We start from the raw sequence: 20,458 nt of genomic DNA, 5'->3' as shown, positions 1-20,458 counted from the left end.
CTGGTAAGAGGGAATGATGCTGCTGGGAGATGAAGGCTGCTCCTCTGTCCCACCATACAAACCGCTGCTGCTTTAGATGTAGGATTTAAAGAGCTAACAAATGAAATATTTGTTAAGTAGAGATCATTTCTCCTGTGATTCAGGTAATGCCTATGGCAAAATGGTGACTGGATAGTAACTCTTCAGATGGGGGCTCAACACAGTTGAATATTTCATTTCATTTCACAGGATTTATATACCACGTAATCGTCATAACCTAACTTTATATAACCTTTGAATCAAAAGGGATTTCCCTGTACCAGAGTTTCCCAAGTTGTAGTCAGCAGATCAAGCAAGCTTCATAAGGTCATCTGCAGCGCACCTGTGAAGAACACTTACAATCTGAATTCTATAGAATACAATAACATTCAATATAAGAAATAAAAGAAGCAAGGAAAAGGCAATTAAAAATCATACAGCATCCGACACAGCACATTACAATTGCTGCAAGAGGAAGAAACTGTGTGAAATGTTGGTCTTTTTAATGGTCAAAACAAAATAAAAAAATAAAAAAATTCCTTCCAGTAGCACCTTAAAGACCAACTGAGTTAGTTCTAGGTATGAGCTTTCGTGTGCATGCACACTTCTTCTTTTATTTTGTTTTGACCATGGCAGACCAACACGGCTACCTATCTGTAACTGGTCTTTTTAATGGTTATTCCAAAGAAAGGAATATATTTTCTGTGGTTTCCAGTTCTTTGAACTCCCTCTGCTGGACTTGAACAGATATTGCTAGCGGAAAACTAGACTTTTGAATGCTAGACCACGAAGCACAGAACTAAAGTGGATTTAGTCTCCCTAGTGCAACAAACCCACTTTCTTTCTTAAAACTGACTTTTAAACTATGATTTAGAATGGAAGGCAAGAAGCATGGGGGGGCACTGAATTTTGGCGTCGCACAGGGTGCTGCTGGAATTTGAGGCCCCAAGATCCGCCTCTGATTGTGTTTTTACGTACTGAAATCCCATTGAAAATAGTGTTATTTGCTTCCCTGTAAACATAGGAGTGAGTCAGAACATTGCTCCATCTAGCTCACTATTGTCTACACAGATTGGCAGCAGCTCTCCGGGAACTCAGGGGACATTTCCAGCCCTATCTGGGTATTCTGGGAATTGAGCCTGGCACCTAACACTGAGCCATGGATCTTGACCCAAAAATATACACTCACCTGCACACATTGCGCTCTAAATATTTCCGCTTGGAAAGCAATGTGACTTTACAGTGCTTGGCTTTGACTGCCCAAACATTTTTATCCATTGTATTTATTTACATAAATTAGAATGTGCAATAATTTTTTTTAAAAAAAATTAACCATGTAATAAAGGACATACATTTCAATAACATACAAGAAGGAAGGAAGACTGTACAACTGAATTCAAATTAAGAATATGCACAAAATACAAATCCCTGAAAAGAATTTTGATTATTGGTACCGGGAGGGGGGTAGTGGTTAATCAATCAATCAATTAATTAATAATTTTGATTGTTTTCTTTTATTACATATAGCAATACAAATGTTTGAGAAGTGCAGAAATAAAACAACGACTTTGCCCTTTTGACATCATACAATGTCCACAACTTAGAAAAGCAGTTATCCTATCTTTAAAAGACATCTGAAGGCAGCCCTGTTTAGGGAAGTGTTTAATATTTAATGCTGTACTGTTTTTAACATTTGATTGGGAGCCGCCCAGAGTGGCTGGGGAAACTCAGCCAGATGGGCGGGGTATAAATATATTATTATTATTATTATTATTATTATTATTATTATTATTATTATTATTATTATTAACAATACAATGTCCACAACTTAGAAAATAAAATGATGCAGAGCGGAGAACTGGTGGTTGCAGAAATGCATAAACAATGTTTCTGCAACGGAGCAGCCAGAATTTTAATGCGGTGTGTAACAACACCTCCATATTTTTAAGTGAAATGCTTAACTAGAAAAGCCGTACATTTATTTCTGAGCTTCCTTCTCTGGCTGGCTTGGGTCGTGTTAACAGCGGCGCTAGTTGCAAAAGCCGTGCCAATGCTGCCCCCTGGTGTCCGCGGAGCGCCCTGCGATTCTCTCCCTCGCCTCGGATTTCCGGAGAGAGGCCAGTTGCGCGGCGTGGGCGGAGGGCCCCGAAAGGGAAGCGACCTCCCTTCGGATGACGCCGGAGCCTCCGGGTCGACAACAAAGTTTCAACCAGGAAGTAAGTATGTAAAGCTTTCTAAAAACTTAAGTTTTCCATTCTTTCCAACCTCCTATCGAGATTTCAGCGCCGCGCAAAAAGTTTCCTAGCGTTTGTTTTGGGGGGAAAGTTTAGAAAACAAAGTGAAAGAGAAAGTCAGATTTTAAAAAGTTGCGTTTTCTGCCCGATGATCGCGCTAGGGTTCAAATGCATCTTTGCTAGATGTTTCTCTGCCCATTAAAAAAAAATTGCATTAGAGCAGTATTGTATTTAAAAAGGAGAAAGGTTTCCTGAATACAGTACTGATGCCTTTAATATGGACACCCTAACTTCCCGCCTTGCTCTTCCTAGGTTCCCCAGAAATGGATCCGTTTTTGGATCTGCTGAATTTATTCTCGAGGAGCCTTTCTCCAAAGGAGCTCGCCGATCTCAAGTTCCTTTGCCGGGATCGCATTGGCAAAAAAAAGCTCGAGGCCGTGCAAAGTGGCCTCGACCTATTCAACATTTTCCTGGAACAGGAAATAGTTACGAGGACCAAGGTTGAGTTCTTGGAGCACGCGTTCAAAAGCCTGCAAAGAGAAGATCTGCTGACTTTGCTCAGGCAGTTTGAAGAAGGCGCAAGTGGTGACCCGAAAGATCAGCTGGATGCACAAGAAAAACGTAGGTGGAAATGGCTTTTTTGTTTAATCGAAGGAAGTGGGCTGTAGCATATGAAAATTTGTTTCTTTATTATTGTGTTTGTAGCCTGTAAGGAGCTAAAGGTGTTTGACACCCTTACTCTGGCTTTTGACACTTGAGGTGTATATTTTCAGGACCCACCTTAGTTTTGTAATTTTAAGTTGTTTTGCACAGTTTTTAAATTTGTGTTTTAATATTGATTACGTCATTTAATTGTTGTCACTTGACCGTAGGGCTTAGGGTAAATTCTTAATACTACTACTACTAATAGTAATAAAATGATAATAATAATGCTGCCTGAAGCAGCTCAGTTCACCTTTTTGCATTGCCTAACCTTCAACTTTTTGAGGGATGCAGGTGGCTCTGTGGGTTAAACCACAGAGCCTAGGACTTGCCGATCAGAAGGTTGGCGGTTCGAATCCCCGTGACAGGGTGAGCTCCCATTGCTCGGTCCCATCTCCTGCCAACCTAGCAGTTCAAAAGCACGTCAAAGTGCAAGTAGATAAATAGGTACCGCCCCAGCGGGAAGGTAAATGGCATTTCCGTGCGCTGCTTTGGTTACGCCAGAAGTGGCTTAGTCATGCTGGCCACATGACCCGGAAGCTGTACGCCGGCTCCCTCGGCCAATAAAGCGAGATGAGCACCGCAACCCCAGAGTCGGTCACGACTGGACCTAATGGTCAGGAGTCCCTTTACCTTTACCTTTTAACCTTCAACTTTAGCTTCATCTTGATCAAGCTGCTATTAAAGCTGATCAAGCTGTCTTGTCTAGGGTTCTTGCTTTTAACAACTTGAAACAATTTGCTTAGCCCACTAGCCTTATTTAGGTGTTTGCACACCTGTACACGTGAGGCCTTAGAGCAGCTTTCACCACTAAAACTCCCATCTGCCCCAGCCAGTGTGGCCATTTTGACTGGGGCTGATAGGAGTTGTAGTTGGAAACAAATGGAGGCTCCAGACTGTCAGAGGGAGTGAGGAGGAGGTGCATTGGCAAGCCCACCCTCCAGTGTTCCCTTGTGCATGGGCCCATATTTAGGCCCTCGCGTGTTCAGCATAAAAGACTTGTGGGGGCTTCTGCATACATTTGACTGAATGCATAAAGAAGCTTCCCTATGATTGAGAGTTCTAATAATGCAGGCATTATCATGATGCTTCCAACACGCTCAGACATCCTCTTCAGCCCTTCACACTGAACACTTGAAAGTCTGAAGAGGAGCCTCTATGTAAATATTGGGGACAGCATTTGTATGTGCACCTCTGCCTCCTCCCTGCTTTAAGGCTTTGTGTGAACCCCTGAATAGGGCCAATGCCATCTGCATTCCAGAACTCCTCTTAAACTTTTTTTGCTTTAAGATATCCTGCAAGGAAAAAAGATGGGAACTCCTTTCCTGTTTCCCAATATAGAAATAAACAGACACTTTGTGTGTGCTTGCAGGAAATGATGTTTGCAGGCATCGCCAAGCTGCTGATTAGTGGTGCCTGCAAAGCATTGGGCCCAGGGATTTCCAGTATTCGACAATCAGCTGATTGCTGCTGGCAGAAGGCAGTTAGAAACTCCTCTGAGCTATGGCCTTTTCTGAGCTTCTCAAATCTGACCAATGGGCCTGATGGTTCTCTCTCCCCCACCTCTTCACCATTAGCCAAGTTTGACAAATGAGTGAGGCTGCTCGCTTGGCCATCACCTGATGTCACAATGGCAGGTGATACACACACATGCAAGCCTGGTTTGAAATCAGAGTGTGTGGGCAAATGCACCGTGCACAAAGTACCAGCGATCAGCTGATTGTCAAGTACTGGGAATCCCTGGGCCCAGTGCTTTGCATGGGGTTTTGCAGGCAGCACCAATCAACTGCTTGGCAATGCCTGCAAACCTCATTTCATCACAGCCAAGTAACTGCATGTTCCACTCCACATCTGGCATCATGTATGATGTCAGGTGTAGGGCATGTGGGTGTGGCTTGGCCGAAAAGACCTCATGGGCCAAATGGGGAGGCCTGATGGGCTTATTTAGGCCCCCAGGCTGGAGGCTCCTTACTCCTTAAGTACAGTCAAAGGTTGGCCAGTGAACTTCTCGCTGGGTATGTAGATACCCAGAGGCCCTGCACACCTCAAGGTGAAAAATGGGGTTGGCTGGGTGGCAAATATGGGAAGTAGCACCCAGCCTGGAGTCCTGTCCCATCTCTTGAGTGTTGCGCCATAACCCCAAGTGTTTCACAGTAGGACAAGTAGGAGGGTCAAGACAGAGTATTCTCTGGAGTATGGCAGGAGGAGCGTTAAATGGTCCATTGTGAATTAGCAAGTTGACGCAAACTATGATTTTGTTTTTAGGTAAGCTGGACAAAGCATTTGAGATCATATGTGATCACGTTGGGAAAAACTGGAAAATGCTCGTTCGAAAACTTGGCATCTCAGAAGTCAAAATCGATAGAATTGTAACCGCCAATCCATATAACATGCATGAACAAATGATGCAATCGCTTCTAGAGTGGCGGAAATCAAGGGGGAAGGAAGCAAAGGTTGACGATGTAATAAAAGCCCTCAAGAACTGTCATATGAAACTTGCGGCAGACTATGTTGAAGAAGCTTTGCAACGGGAAACTGAACAATGAAATCAATGGGAAAAGATGACATGAAATGGAAAATTAAAGACACAGTTGAGCTGTCATTAAAAAAAAACAAATTGGTTGGGGCCTGTGGCTGCTATAGACAAACCACTTACAGAACTGCATTTGCACTTAACCTTGCTTCGTTCTTTCTCTTCTTGCTCTCTGCTTTGCTCCAAGACTGATTTATGGGTCAATCTGAGGGTCTCACCCAGCAAGCTGGGAGGTTGGCTTATGCTAGCTAGCATCATGTAGTCAGGATGTTATACATTCCCAGCACAAAAGCTGAAAAGGAGAAAACACAAGCACTCCAAAACACACAGCCCATAGCAAATAGAAGCATCCAGTACTGGGATGGGAAATGGGCCAGACTGCAAGCTGGATTCCTTAATCCTCAGCTCTCTGTGGGCCACCTTTGACAGGTGGAACTACCCACCAGCCAAGTCGGCTGCTATTACATAGATAGCAAGTGGCACCACACCTGTCGGAGTTCACCTGAGCAGGAGCTACAGTAGCCTTCAAAGATGGGCTTTCAGAGCCAATCAGCTGAATTCCAGAGCAATATCGCACGTTCTCACCAATTGCTGAGCAGCAAGTAGGCTCCTACATTGGTCAGGCATATAGGGAGCCAATCCATTTCCAGAAACAGGAAAATACCGCCATGGCATCCCTCTTCCCCACTACATGCAATGTGTGGGATACCATAAGCTCATGCAGAACAGTGGTTCTCACACCTTTTTCTCTGGGCCACACATTCAGAATAAAAATTTGCTTGCACCACACCACATTTTTATAAGAAATCCATTGGGAAACAAAAAAGAAAGAACAACTAGCAGCCCTTGATTTATAACATAGAACACATGATCATGGGACATCCAGAAAGTAAAAAAACAATGCAGCTACATAAGAACATGAATCATTCCCAAAATATGATACTGGTTGTTCTTGAATCTCCCCGCCCCACTTGCCATCCTCTCTTGCCATACCCTTTAAGAACCACTGCTGTAGAGCAACCTGGGTCTCTTGTGTGAGAGGTCCCAGGTTTAGGCCTGGATGTGAACTCTCACTGGGTGCAGCCAGAGTACAAACAGGCACACTGGGGAGAATGTTGTGGCAGCCAATCGGGGCGAGTTCTGCATGAGCCAGCATCCCATTTAGTGAATAGCCTGCCTCCAGGTTGGTTTTACCATCAACCATTGCTTCTCCCTGGCCCCTGCACTTCTCTCCCCATGCCATAGCGTTCACCACAGTACTCATGATCGCCTCAAGAGGGTGCCACCATCCCTTTACCCTAAACCGGAGTAGCCAATGTAGAGCCTGCCTGAGGTTGTTAGACTTCAGTTCCCATCAGCCACAGCCAGCCTGGCCAATGGTGAAGGATGATGGGAGTTGTAGTCCAGCAGCATCTGGAGAGCCACAGGCTTCCCCATTCATGTCATTGGAGCTCCTGCTCTTGTCCAAGCTTACCGTGAACCCGGATTGCCTGTGCTGTTTGTAGCACTGTGTCGCAAATTGGCTACCCAGGTGACTTTATAAGTACTTTGTGGTTGCTTCCACCAGCAGAGGTCCACCATATTGTTATTTCTGTCTAAATGGAAAAACAACTATTGAATAGATCTTTTTTGGGGGGGGGTGAGACCATAGCCATTCAATGAACATTTGAGTGGAGTGGCGGGACTGTACGTACTAGCCCTGTACCCAATGCCATCTTGCCCCTCTGTCACATACAGCGTTAGTCAGAAAGCATCCAGCATGTATACTGTTGTAGGCACAAAGTTATTGATTGTCAAGGAAAGCGGTATGTCTGTACGTCTTGGGCCTCAGTCTGGGAGCTTCGGCTGGTGCACAAGGCAGCAGCTAGACTGCTGATGGGGCAGATGGACTGCCGGAGCTCATGTATCCCCATTTGATCATTGAGATCATCTGGAAGATAGTTGTCCCCCATGTTACAGAGGCCCCACTGGCCTCGACCAGAATTTGGACATTTAAGGTTAGCCTGTCCCAAGCGGAGATTCGGCAGGCTTTCACACTTTTGACTTTCAGGCATCCCTTGAAGACTATTCTGACAGGCCTATGCAGTTGTTTAACTTTTTTTTAGTAGCCAATCATTTTAATGACTGTTCTGTTCTGTTCTTAAGTACATAACAGTAATACAATAGTGTCAGGGGCTCAGGAGCAGAAGCGCAGGGAAGGGAAGAAAGGGAGAGCAAAGGGGAAGAATCTGAGGGCAGCGTAGGAGAAGAGGACAGTGGCCCGAGAGATTCCATGAGCCTCTCCAGCGAATCGGAAGATTCACAGAAGGGGGCGCCAGTGGCCAGGGCAAGGGGGGTCCCAAGGGGGACACTCCAGAAGCAAGGGGCCAGCGGGGACTCCCAGAGCAGTAGTTGGAGATCAGGGCCAGCTTCCCCACCAGAGCATAGTGGGGGGGGAAGTCCCAGGTATCGGGGCAAGCGTATCCCCCAGCAGGGAGAGAAGATGGGTCAGGTCCAGCCAGCATCCCAGAAGAGGGAAGCAGTGATAGAAGCAGTGTAACGGTCAGGAGGAAGGTCACTGGGTTGGCGCGAGAGCAAGTTCAAATGTGCAGGTGCGCGGGACAGCAGAGAACGAGGATTGGGAACCAGGTCCTAAAGCCCGCCGGAGGCAGGGGGAGGAGTCAGGCGACTCAGCGTCAGAAGAGTCCAGAAAGGGGAATGCCTCAGCGGACAGGAGGACCCAGAGGAGGAGAGAGCAGAGGAAGAGGTGGAGCAGGGCTAGAGTCTTAAACTGGTGTCAGAGGGGAGGAGATTCAGACGGAGCTTCGGCGGTCTAGGGTTTAAGACGTAGAGCTGCGCGCTACGGCTTTGAAATGGAAACTGAACTTCAATAAAGACTTTTGTATATAACGACGACCTGGCGTTGGTCCTCTGTGAGCTGGGACCTTGGGGCAGCTCTGACAAATGGTACCTTGGTTGTTGAACTCAATCTGTTCCAGGAGTCCGTTCAACTCCTGAAACAGTTCAGAAACCAAGGCGCAGCTTCCAATTGGCTGCAGGAGCTTCCTGCAATCAAGCTGAAGCCACGCCAGACATCCAGCTTCTGAAAAACGTTTGCAAACCGGAACATTTACTTCTGGGTTTGCGGTGTTGGGGAGCCAAAACATGAGAGTACCAAGGCGTTTGAGAACCAGGGTACGACTGTAATAGATAATACGTTGGTTATATAGTCATATCCACAGTGTTCAAAATCAGCCAGGCACATTTTGCACCTGGTTAAACCACAGAGCCTAGGGCTTGTCGATCAGAAGGTCGGTGGTTCAAATCCCTGTGACACAGTGAGCTCCCGTTGCTCGGTCCCTGCTCCTGCCAACCTAGCAGTTTGAAAGCACAAAGTGCAGGTAGATAAATAGTGGGAAGGTAAACGGCGTTTCCGGGCACTGCTCTGGTTCACCAGAAGCGGCTTAGTCATGCTGGCCACATGACCCGGAAGCTGTACACCAGCTCCCTTGGCCAATAAAGCGAGATGAGCACCGCAACCCCAGAGTCGTCCGCGACTGGACCTAATGGTCTGGGGTCCCTTTACCTTATTGGCCACTTGTGACCAAGTGAAGATGCCCTGGTGGCAGGATGGCGCCTGGAGGTACATGCCTGGGGATCCTTGGGCCTGGACTGTTTTCACACACTAGTAGCACATCCCGTAGAATTCTATCCATTGGATTTTATCTGCACAATCAGAATGAATTTCAGGAACCAAAAAGCAGTATTGAAAAGTACAACTTAGGAACCCCCTGGCCCAAAAATGGCAACTAGGCATTTCTATTTGGCAACTGTAACCCCGGTTCAAGGAGCCATTTGGCGCCTACCATAGCTTATATATTTGAGTTTCTATCACTGCTTATCCATGCGCCTGGTGTTTCTGCAAAGGGGACCTGCCCTTGCCCCAAGGTGCTACATTTCCTTTTCACGCTTGTGCAGCTTGAAAGATTGCCGGTTAACTGGCGCATTCTTTGTGTTTGGCACTAGGAAGGAATTGGCAGACCCTGAATCTAGCACTGAATTTACAAAATAACATTACAAGACAGCAACATGTAGCTGACATGCTTTCCGCTAACATCTCACACACGGCTGGCTTTGTTGCTTGTAAAACTGGCAAGTTAATACTTGACTTCAGCTGCAATAAACTTTGTCGGGGACTCTCTACCACAATTTTAATTACTATATTTCTGAGCTACGGAAAGCGAACCTCACATGAATTTCACATGAGTGCTGCGGACATTCTCAAGTACACGAGTGAAGAAGCAATCCGTGGCTTTTTCTTTGATGTTCTGCACATACAATTTTCAGTAACTGAACCGTAGCTGAACAACTTTTGGACAGAGGCGATCTGTGTAATTAAAGACTCCCATCGTACAGAAAAATGAATGAAAGTGGAACAAGCATTGTGATCTGTCATTTGTGGTGTTTAGGTGCTGAATTTGAATGCCTGGAAGGATTCCAAAAGTCAAGCACCTTATTTTTATTTTTTAAAGACTCTGAAAACTATAGTGACTGTTATGTAAAGTAGGCTTTGACTCCCCTGTTCTGAACCACCAACATCATGCAGTCAGAAAGGCCCTCAAAGGTCACAGTCACCTGCCATTGCCTGCAATCCACTACTACACTATCCCTGATAGGTGGACATCCAGCCTCTACCACACTACAACTATAGTGAAAGCTGTGTGCTTCTGAATACCAGTTTCTGGAAACCACAGGAAGGGAGAGTAGCCTAGTGCTCAGGTCCTGCTTATGAGCTTCCCATGAACATCTGATTGGCCATTGTGAGAACAGGAAACTGGATTAGATGAGTCATTCGCCTGGTCCAGCAGGACTCTTGTGATCTTATGACCAGCCAAGGAAAAGGGGAATCCGTTGGAACTGACATACCAGTTGTCTGTGCCCAGGTCATAGCTGTCAAGCGTCCCTTATTTGGCGGGACAGTCCCTTATCCCAGCGCCATGTCCCGCTGCTGTCCCTTATTGATGATGTCCCTTAAATAAGCTACTGAAGGTAATGGGGCCCTTTCTATGTCCAGCTGTCCTTTGTCAACAACAAATTGTTGCTGGTTTTTTTGTGTTGAATATATGCTATATGGTAATTTATGGACCTAATAGGTATCCAAAGCCATTTGCACACAACAAAATATGTATTGTATCAAAATAATTGTTGATCCCTTCTTTTGGCTGCTGATCCCTTATTTTCGAGGCTGCTGGTCCCTTATTTTCAAATCTATAAGTTAACAGCTATGGCCCAGGTCACGTTCCTGTGTGTGCCTGTGTCATTCCTAGCAAGAAGGCCGGGCGGCTTCTTTAAAAGAAAACACAAGGCAATTCAGCAAGGGTAGTGCTAATCTTTGTTCATCTTCATGCCAGAAAACACTTGCTGAAATTCTGCTTGATGTGTGGCTGTTCAAGAAGGAGTTATAGTAAAAATAAAACAAAATATAGCAATCTTAATAGCTCGATAGAAGGGACTTTGAGGGGGAGCTTCTCTTATAGGATTCTACTGTAGAAATTCCCTCTAATGGGTTGCCACCATATTTCCTAATTGTTAGTTACTGCTACTTACTTCTGTCGCTCACACATTTAAACTGCTGACTTTCCCTGTTATTCTCTGTAAGTCACTGGGGAGAATTTCCCCTCCCCTTTTTTTTCATCCTGTTAGAGCAGCCTTTTATATAATTGAAAACAATTAACATACCTTGACTCTTTACTCATCCTGCTCCTTCCTTTTCTGAAGGCGTTTTCTCAAAGCAGAGATTTTGCTGTAAGCAAAAAACACCGGAAAGAAATCTAGGCAAGAATCCTTGTGTGTTTTGTTGCAACAGAGTTTAGAAATGACCCATTTCTAGGGGCACATCTGTTGGTTTACCTACATTCCGCAAATATGTCTCTTAAGATTATTATTTTTTCTTAATATTAAAATATTATTTCCAATACTGTTGGTTGGTTGGTTGGTTGGTTGGTTGGTTGGTTGGTTGGTTGTTAGTTTGTTTGCAGCTTCGGTAGCAGCATCTCAAAAACATAGATGTGCAGTATGCCAAAACTGTTTCTCAGTGTCATTATTAAAGGTCTAGTATTCAGCCAACCTGCAGAATTCTCCTTTCTCTAAGCCAAATTTCTGTTAACTTTGATCTTGAAACAGCAGGCTATGCCTTATGTGATCCAGTCCTACACAATAGAAATTTTACTGGCATCCTTGGCAAATGTAAACTTGGTTTTTATTTATTTTTAAGAAAATCTTATGACAGTTAGATGGTGCCTTGTACACCATTTTTTTCTGGCAACTCCTGCAGCCAAGCTGGTGCCAAACGTATTGCTCTGCTTTCCTTTGGACCACATCAGGGAGGCTGAGAGAGGAGTGTTGTCGTCTGGGCAGCCCAGGAGCTCCATACACACTGCCTAGGCTTGCACTCTGCAGAGGTCACTTTGGTGCTGCTAACCCAGCCTTTGACTTCACCCCCTGGAGGCACACTCCAGTGTCTCTTGAGACAGAAGGATACTAATAATAATAACAACAGCCTTTATTGGCTTTCAACAAAATATAAACAAAATGCAAAGTTTCTCCCTCTTCCCGCCCCCCGAACCCCTGGAGCAGAATGTTAGATGTTGTTGTTGTTTAGTCGTTTAGTCATGTCTGACTCTTCATGACTCCATGGACCAGAGCACGCCAGGCACTCCTGTCTTCCACTGCCTCCCGCAGTTTGGTCAAACTCATGTTAGATAGGAAATTAATAATAAATATTTAGTTCCAAGACTGCATTTGGCTTTCAGCAACTAAGGTACCATAGGAAGCTCTGGGAGAAGGACTCCACTGTCAGAGAGGAAGGCCATCTTTGTTGCCACAGGAAGGCATCTTTGTTGCCACAGGTCTCCCTACCTAGGGCATATCTGTGGAAAGTCGAATAGGTGGTACCACCAGTGGTATTTCAGTAGCACAGGGGACCAAAATGGGGCAATCTAGGAGTTAGGACATCAATTAACAGGTTTCTTTTTTAAAATATATATATCTATTATTATTAATGTACAATGAAAAAAGCCATACATCAAAACTGAACAAAAAAAACCCCAAGTAGAAATAATAATAAAATCAAAAATCAAAAAAATCACAAAGCATTATACCAAAAAGAAAAGAGGTCTTTTGACTATAGTCAACTATCAGGTCTATAGTCAATTAACAGGTTTCTAAGCCCCTTCACAACACCCAAAGGAGCCCTCAAGCTGTACCAGCCCTGGAATTAGCGGTGGAGAAAATAAAATGGAAATATCTCCCATCCACCTCTGGCCAGATTAAGCCAGAGGCCAATGTCTCTTCCATATTAAATGCTAACTTGCAGCTTCCCTGTGTGAAGCCAATTTCATACCCTTAAGCTTACTTTGTAAATCTGTTTCAGAATAATCCTACTAAAAGGGAGAAGCAAATATGCTGACACAAGCTCCTTGGGGGAAACGTGGAATATAAATTTATAATCTGATTATTTGAACAAGCTACCTATTGCCTTTTGAGCTCATTCAAAGGTACTGATTTTGACCTACCAACTCTGAAGAGCAAATCCTGTGTATACTGTGTATACTCAGAAGTAAGCCCCAATGACTTCAATAACAGGTAAGTGCATATAGAATCGCAGCCTAACTGCCTTTTGCCAGTGATCTCTGACTCCAACTTGAATGCCCTCTTCACATGCTCAGTGTTGTGCCTGCTTTGCTAAGCAAAGGTATTCTTAATACCTACATCACCACTTTAAATATCCTTTCCTTTTAAAACTCACCAATGCCAGATTTTTAATAAATAAATATTTATTTATTTAGCCTGTGTTTTTCTGTTTTGAGAATGTAAGACTTCTTCATTTGGGCTGGGATTTATTTAAAATATTTTTTTTTATGTATTTTGATTGATTGCCAACTTTAAAATTGATTGCTATTCACCTCAGGCATCCGGGAGAGGGAAGAAGGAAATGTCAGTAACTTACAAAATCTCTGCAGCATTCATTTTAAAAGATCTTTGTAGAAAAGACTCTTTTCAGCCCGTTGAAGTGAGACATTTCACTTGCTTCAATTCTCTGAATCACCCACGTGCTTCATTTTTCTTCTAGGATTCCTGCCATCGCCCTGAAATAACAACTTATCGCATGCATGACAACTGCTCATGCAGTCTTTTCACTGACTCTAATTGCAGCATCGTCTTGCACTTTTGCTGAATTTGAGCTGAGGTATTCGCGCTCGTCACAATACCTCTCCTTTCCCTGAGTGTGGCCAACAATAAATCTGAGCCTTGAAATGACTGAACTTTTCAAAACACACAATTCCTCTTGCAATGTTTGCGAGTGCATCTGAATGTGACATCCAAACGCATATACTAATGTACACTTTGTTTTGTGTATTAAAAGTACATGTTTGTGCATGTGAATACTACTGTAGATGCATGTCTACAAAAATTGGCACCAAACACTATGTGCTGTTAAGCGTAGGGTATGCCTTAAGGCTGTTTGCAGCGCTGTATATCATATTGTTAATTACACCAGATAATTCTTGGCTATAGTACCTTATTTTCATATAAACACTTTAATGAGCAATAGGCAAACTGGATTAGAATTCCCTGCATCATCTGTTCAAAGGCAAGAAAAAAATCAATGCAATTTACACATTATTAATTTTTTAACTGATGTTAAGCTTGAAGTCTGATGATCTTTTGCAGTCTTTCCAAACCGAGACAGAGCAAAAAGTCACACTGAGGAAGAAGCCTGGAAACGTTTTTCCACCTTTTGCGTAAGGTAGAAAGTTCTGCAGAGCAATCCTATGCACATCTACCCAAAAACAGATCCCATGATGTTGTTGATGTTTAATGTTTGAATTTTAATTTGCAATGTAAAACTTAATAAAAAAAGATTTGACAACAAAAACGTAATAGAACATTAAACATTGGGGTGGGGGGATAAAAAATGGATCCCATGGAGTTCAGTGGAGTTTACAGCCAAGCAAGCACACATAGGACTGCAGCTTTACAGCGCAATGCAATCTTGCACATGTTTATTGAGCAATAATTTCTATTGTGTTCAGCAGGGCTTGTTCTATGGTAAGTACATTTAAGATTGCAGCCTGAGGATTGCTTTGTTAGTGTGATGGGAAAGCCGTTATCAGTAATGGCCAAGTAAGAACCTCTTGCATGACCAGCAGCAGAATTTGAGGGGTAAACTCAAGTCAAGGACTAAGGTTGCTGTTTACATATAATAAAGCTGTTACCTCTGATTCCGAAGTCTCAGCTTCTGGGACTCCAGCATACTGAATTAACAGTAGCATGTCTAGAGCAGGCCAATAGTGGCAACAGTAGGCAGGGGCACTACAGATAACAAATATCATGTAATGCAAGGGTGGGCAACTTGTGGAGTTCCGGATGTTGCTGGACTACAACTCCCATCATCACTAACCATTGATCATTCTAGCTGGGGCTGATGGAAGTTGGGGTCTAACTCCCAATAGTAGCTATTGGGTTGTTGTTTTCATTTTTATTATGTATTTTGTGGTTTTATATCTTGATTTTATTCTGTGAACCAGCCTGAGACCCCCGGGTATAGGGCGGTATATAAATTCTAATGATGATGATGATGATGATGATGATGGTGATGATGATATCAGGCACATGGGAAATGGATGACATAACAGGTCAAATGCCTTGCTCCAGTAGCATACCTGTATTGGAGACCGAGTAAAATAGGTCTCCTTGAGCAGGAAGTTCCAAGGTCTAAGTTGCTTCCCAACCAAACACAACTTAGATGTATGAAATGAGTTGATAGGACCAGATAAGGGACTGTAGGAAAAGCCCAGTATATAAGTATTTTTAGAAGAATCTGTATCAGAATTATATCCGGTTTATATCTGATTTCATAATGGGTCTCCCTGTAGTCAAAAGTCATAACTTGGTTTTTTGGAATGATTCCCTGTTGTTTGCGTTTAAGAGAAAGCAAACAGAGATGAAGGCAGTCACTGGGTCCAAGGCAACATTTCAAAATGCTTTGGGAAAACAGGCCTGTGATTCGTTTAGTTCCCTAGCCTCAAGGACTGGCAACAAACAAGATGAGGAATCATAGCCTTGTGAATTGCTTTGATTTGAGGAGGTGAAGTGGAACAGCCTGTTCTCTAATCCAGGGGTGGGAAGCTGGTGAATCTGAACCTAATCGTCCTTCTCTGGATCATTTGCTTGTGGACTCCCAGGCACAGAGCAACAGCAAAATAACTTTCCCCTTCTAATTAATTTACTGAAATGAAGAAAGCTAACCAGGAGTGGACTTTTTTGTGAAAGGAATATGAGCTCAGTTCAGTTCTGGTGTTGAAAACAAAGGCTCAGAATAGGCTCAGAAGCACCTTATTCATTCTAACCAGAGGTCTGGTTCAACATATGGCTTTGATTGACAGATCTTGGAGTTCTAATGAAAAACAAAATAGATTTGACAAGCCTGAAGTCTGCCCCCCCGGTCTGATCCAATCAAGATGCATGTAGAAATGTTTACAGGTGGAACGTGGAACTCCCTAATGAGACTTGCCTCACAGTTTGAAACCCAGGTATGTAAATTGAATTATTCTCCAGTCATATTGAAAAGCCTGTTGATGGTTTGTTTCTTCAATTTATATACTAACTAGGATTTTTTTTTTTTTTTTAAAGGAAATATAAAAACCAAACAAACTCCAGAGAATTTCTCTGATCCACTAAATAAAACATCATCTTCAATGGAACATTACACATAAAAATAGGCTACAAAAATACAAGGAAAATATGTAGTAAACATAGCAAACAACTAAACGAAATATCCTCTAAACATCAGAAAGTAAAGTATTACTAATGGAAATCTACTAAAAGCTATTGTCAGAGCTGCCCAAGGTCCCAGCTCACAAAGGACCAACGCCAGTTCGTTGTTCTATACAAAAGTCTTTATTGAAGTTCAGTTTCGATTTCAAAGCTGCGGCGCGCAGCTCTACGTCTCAAACACTAGACCGCTGAAGCTCCGTCTGAATCTCCTCCCCCCAGACACCAGTTTAAGACTCTAGCCTTGCTCCACCTCTTCCTTTGCTCTTTCCTCCTCTGGGTCCGCCTGTCCGCTGGGGTCTTGCCCTTTCTAGACTCTTCTGACGCTGAGTCCCCTGAGTCTTCCCCCTGCCTCCGGCGGGCTTTAGGACCTGGTTCCCAATCCGGGTTCTCTGCTGTCCCGCGCGCCTGTACATTCGAACTTGGCGCCCGCGCCCAGCCGGCAACCTTCCTCCTGACCGTTACACTGCTCCTGTCACTGCTTCCCCCTTCGGGGGGGCTAGCTGGACCTGACTCCCCCTCCGTTCCCTCACTCTCCAATAGAGGCGTGGTCAGCCCTGACTCATCTTCTTTCCCTGCTGGAGGAGACGCTGGCCCTGATACATGGGACTCTTCCCCCCCACTACGCTCTGGTGGGGGAGCTGGTCCTGATCTCCCGCTGCTGCTTTGGGAGTCCCCGCTGGCCCCTTGCTTCTGGTGCGTCCCCCCTGGGACCCCCCTTGCCCTGGCCATCGGCGCCCCCCTCTGGGAATCTTCCGATTCGCTGGAGAAGCTCATGGAATCTCTCGTCCCACTGTCATACTCCCCTACGCTGCCCTCAGATTCTTCCCCTTCGCTATCCGTTTCCTCTCTCCCCTGTGCCTCTGCTCCTGAGCCCCTGACGGCTATCAATTCCACCTTCTTCGTGAACTGTGAACTACTCACAAAGTCTACTGAAGCGTCACATGAATGATCATGACATTGCTAATTTAACCAGGAATAGTATGTAAAGTTGTCCTGTTTCCTTCAGCGGCTAAAAGATTGAGATGAACTTCAGGGCAATGATCTGAGCCCCTCACAACTGAGCTTACGGGTTTGCTAGAGTTCTCAGTTCTAGCAGTGCATTAAAAGCATATTTAAAACTAAGTGTTGTCTTATTTTGCTATTCATAACTTGGAGCATAACCACAGTTATCAAAATAGCTGCTTTCAGGACATAGTACATCTTGTTTTGGAAACATTGCCGTAGCACTACAAATAGCAGTAACCTCCCCTTTTTCCCCTTTCCTACCCAGGAAATTGGCTTGGAAAATTTTGAAAATGACACAGAGATTGGAAATAATTATAGTTCTGTGTATCATGACATGGAGGCATATTAATGCCTGCAGAGGGAAATCAAATCGTACATCTAAAAGGAATCTCAATGGATTAATAAGAAAGTTTCCCTGGAAAGAGTGAAGAACAAACACTAATGCACACCTCCAAAGGTTATCCTATTGCCTGACAGAGGCTTATGGAATGAGCACCTTCCACATTGTCTAGGGATGAAGATGTAGTTGTTACACACTTCTGTCTCTGCAATCATATGTTAAAGTAGCTGGTCTTCAGGATCCCATATATGGTACTTGTATCTCTACACACAATGTCACTATGAATAATAGCCCTAAAATCTGTCAAAAGCATGTTGCTAGCATTTAAAAAAAAAACCCTAGGCTCTTAGGCTGGGGGAGGGGAGCTTTCTACCAGGTGGGTGACTGACTACAGACTGCTGTTGACATCTATCTGTCTCAGGAAACAATGGAGGAGTGTGCCTTTGCAGGTGAAGTCAACCTATTGGAGATTTGAAGCACCTGCTGTGGCTGTAGAGACCGATGTAGGAAAGACACATTTTGTTGTTCATACAGAAAGGTTGGGTTATTATGTTCTTCATCTGACAGCTGGCTTGGTTTCTGTGATCTTCCTCCCTAGCCAGCATAGAAACACAAGTGGGCTGGAGCAGAAGGAACAGATTGATCTATCCCTCTCTCCTCCGCCAGCCCACTATGTTTCCATGGTGACCGGGGAGAAAGAGACTTCACTTCCTCCATAGCTAGCATGGAAACTAAGCGAGTTGGCAAAGGAAAGATGGACCACTCTATCCTTCTCTTGCCAGCCTGTTTACCGGTACTCACCTGGGTGGAATTCCATGTATTCACCACTGTGGAATTCCTTGATGTCTATGATGACTAGGTGAGCTGTTCAATGCAAGGGTGGTTTGAGATGTTGCATTGGTGTGTTGTGGTAGCCAGTCCTAAGCATTCATTTGTAGGGCTTAGTCATAAATTGGCCCATAAGTTTCACCAGCAATGAAGAATAAACTAATCTTGATGATCATCATTATTGATATATTTAAGTGGATAAATTATAGGCCAATTTTTTAAATTAAATCAGAAATCTACTGATACATAGAAGGAAGGTATTTATGTTATTAAGTTGCAGTTGTCTTGTTACTGCTAACAGCGCTGGTTCTTCCTTCTTCTGCTTCTTCTTCCTTCTTTCACAATGTTTACAGTGACATGTCTGTATGAGGGTCAAGTGCTGAGATCTAGCACATGCAGGGATTTCCCATGGCTGCCAGGTTAGTAGGTTATGACATTTCTACCTTGCAACATATGCATTTCCTTCATGTCTTTCATTTCATAGTCGGTTAAGGTTCACATAAATGTTCCCAGAGTGCTCATTCTCATTCTCTGATGAAGTTGTTTCTGCAACTTCAGTTGCTGTCTCTGCAAGTTTGAACCTGGCTTTAACTCTTTAAAAGGTATACCTTTCCGCTTCAGGCAACAGTTAGATAGAGCTAGCTGTTTATTTCACACAGGTGTCATTCATGTTCATCCTTCATGTCGGATCCTGACATATTGCCATCCTTTCTTTTCTTCTTTTTTCACCCACAGTGCTGGAGGGAAAGTACAGATTTAAAGGCAATAGCTGGAACTTAGCCTTTCCAAAACAGAATTGCTATTGATCTGTCCACAACAATAATGTGAGGAAAGGAGTAAATATACAAAGTAATGTAATCGGATAAATCATTTTTGGCAGCTCATTGTGTTGGGGGCATGCTTTACCTACAAGCAAGCACACTACTACGGTCGCAAATTAGGCGGTTTGTTTTCATTGGGATACTTTCATTCTTATTATTCACAGACTGAGATCAGGGAAAAGTTGATTAGTGGTTGTTGTGTATGTTCTTGAAAGACAAGGAATGACACATAAAGGGCATGTGCCACAAGCCTTTATTATGCCAGCTGCCCTTAAACTCTTTGAGCTTCATTTAAATCAATGGGACTAAGCTAGTTTGAGTATACTGTACATAGAACATAAGAAGAGCCCTACTGGATCAAGCCAAAGGCATCTCTAGCCCAGCACAGGCAATGACAATGGCCAGCCAGTTGCCTGCCAGATGCCTGCAGCCACAATCTGCTCACTTGCAATACACAGCTACTGGTCTATTCTACCAGTGAAGGCAAAACATAAGCATCATGGCTAATAATGACCATTGAGAGCCTTGTCCTCCATACATTTATTTAATTCTCTTTTCAGACGACAATGGAGTGGATTTCACAATGTAACTACACTGTGGCCAAAATTGTGGAAACCTTTTGAGAAAAGTGTATTTCTGAGGTCTGATGGCTCATAACACCACTTTTTTTGGAGTAATACCATAAAATTATATATCAATGGAAAGATAATTTAATGAATAATGTAATGCAACAAAGTAAGTTCAATTATCTGTATTCTATCAAAAGCTATAGCCAAATAACCAGAAAAAGGAAGCACAACTTGCTTAGGTTTCCTTCATTTGCATGTAGCCAATGAGCATGAGTGTTTAGAGAGCCAATCAGGGGTTTGTTGTTGTTGTTTAGTCATTTAGTCATGTCTGACTCTTCGTGACCCCATGGACCAGAGCACGCCAGGCACTTCTGTCTTCCACTGCCTCCCGCAGTTTGGTCAAACTCATGCTGGTAGCTTTGAGAACACTATCCAGCCATCTCGTCCTCTGTCGTCCCCTTCTCCTTGTGCCCTCAATCTTTCCCAACATCAGGGTCTTTTCCAGGGAGTCTTCTCTTCTCATGAGGTGGCCAAAGTATTGGAGTCTCAGCTTCATGATCTGTCCTTCCAGTGAGCACTCAGGGCTGATT

General features: G+C 43.8%; 1 protein-coding gene across 3 annotated transcripts; it reads left to right on the top strand.

Moving 5' to 3' along the window:
- Positions 1-2,106: 2,106 nt before the first annotated feature.
- On the top strand, positions 2,107-5,630 carry FADD (Fas associated via death domain). 3 transcript variants are annotated; one of them, XM_081852040.1, is made up of 3 exons: positions 2,107-2,234; positions 2,565-2,873; positions 5,220-5,630. In XM_081852040.1, the coding sequence occupies exons 2-3, from the start codon at positions 2,576-2,578 to the stop codon at positions 5,498-5,500; spliced, it is 579 nt and encodes a 192-aa protein (XP_081708166.1). In that variant the 5' UTR covers positions 2,107-2,234; positions 2,565-2,575; the 3' UTR covers positions 5,501-5,630. The 3 variants fall into 3 exon arrangements, with proteins under 3 accessions (XP_081708166.1, XP_081708165.1, XP_081708167.1); XM_081852039.1 differs by having other exon boundaries at positions 2,123-2,238; XM_081852041.1 differs by having other exon boundaries at positions 2,144-2,242.
- Positions 5,631-20,458: the final 14,828 nt, after the last annotated feature.

The sequence above is a fragment of the Podarcis erhardii genome (assembly GCF_964252035.2).
Source record: "Podarcis erhardii genome assembly, chromosome: 1".
In the NCBI taxonomy this organism is placed as follows: domain Eukaryota; kingdom Metazoa; phylum Chordata; class Lepidosauria; order Squamata; family Lacertidae; genus Podarcis; species Podarcis erhardii.
This window is presented reverse-complemented; position numbering and strand designations above follow the sequence as displayed.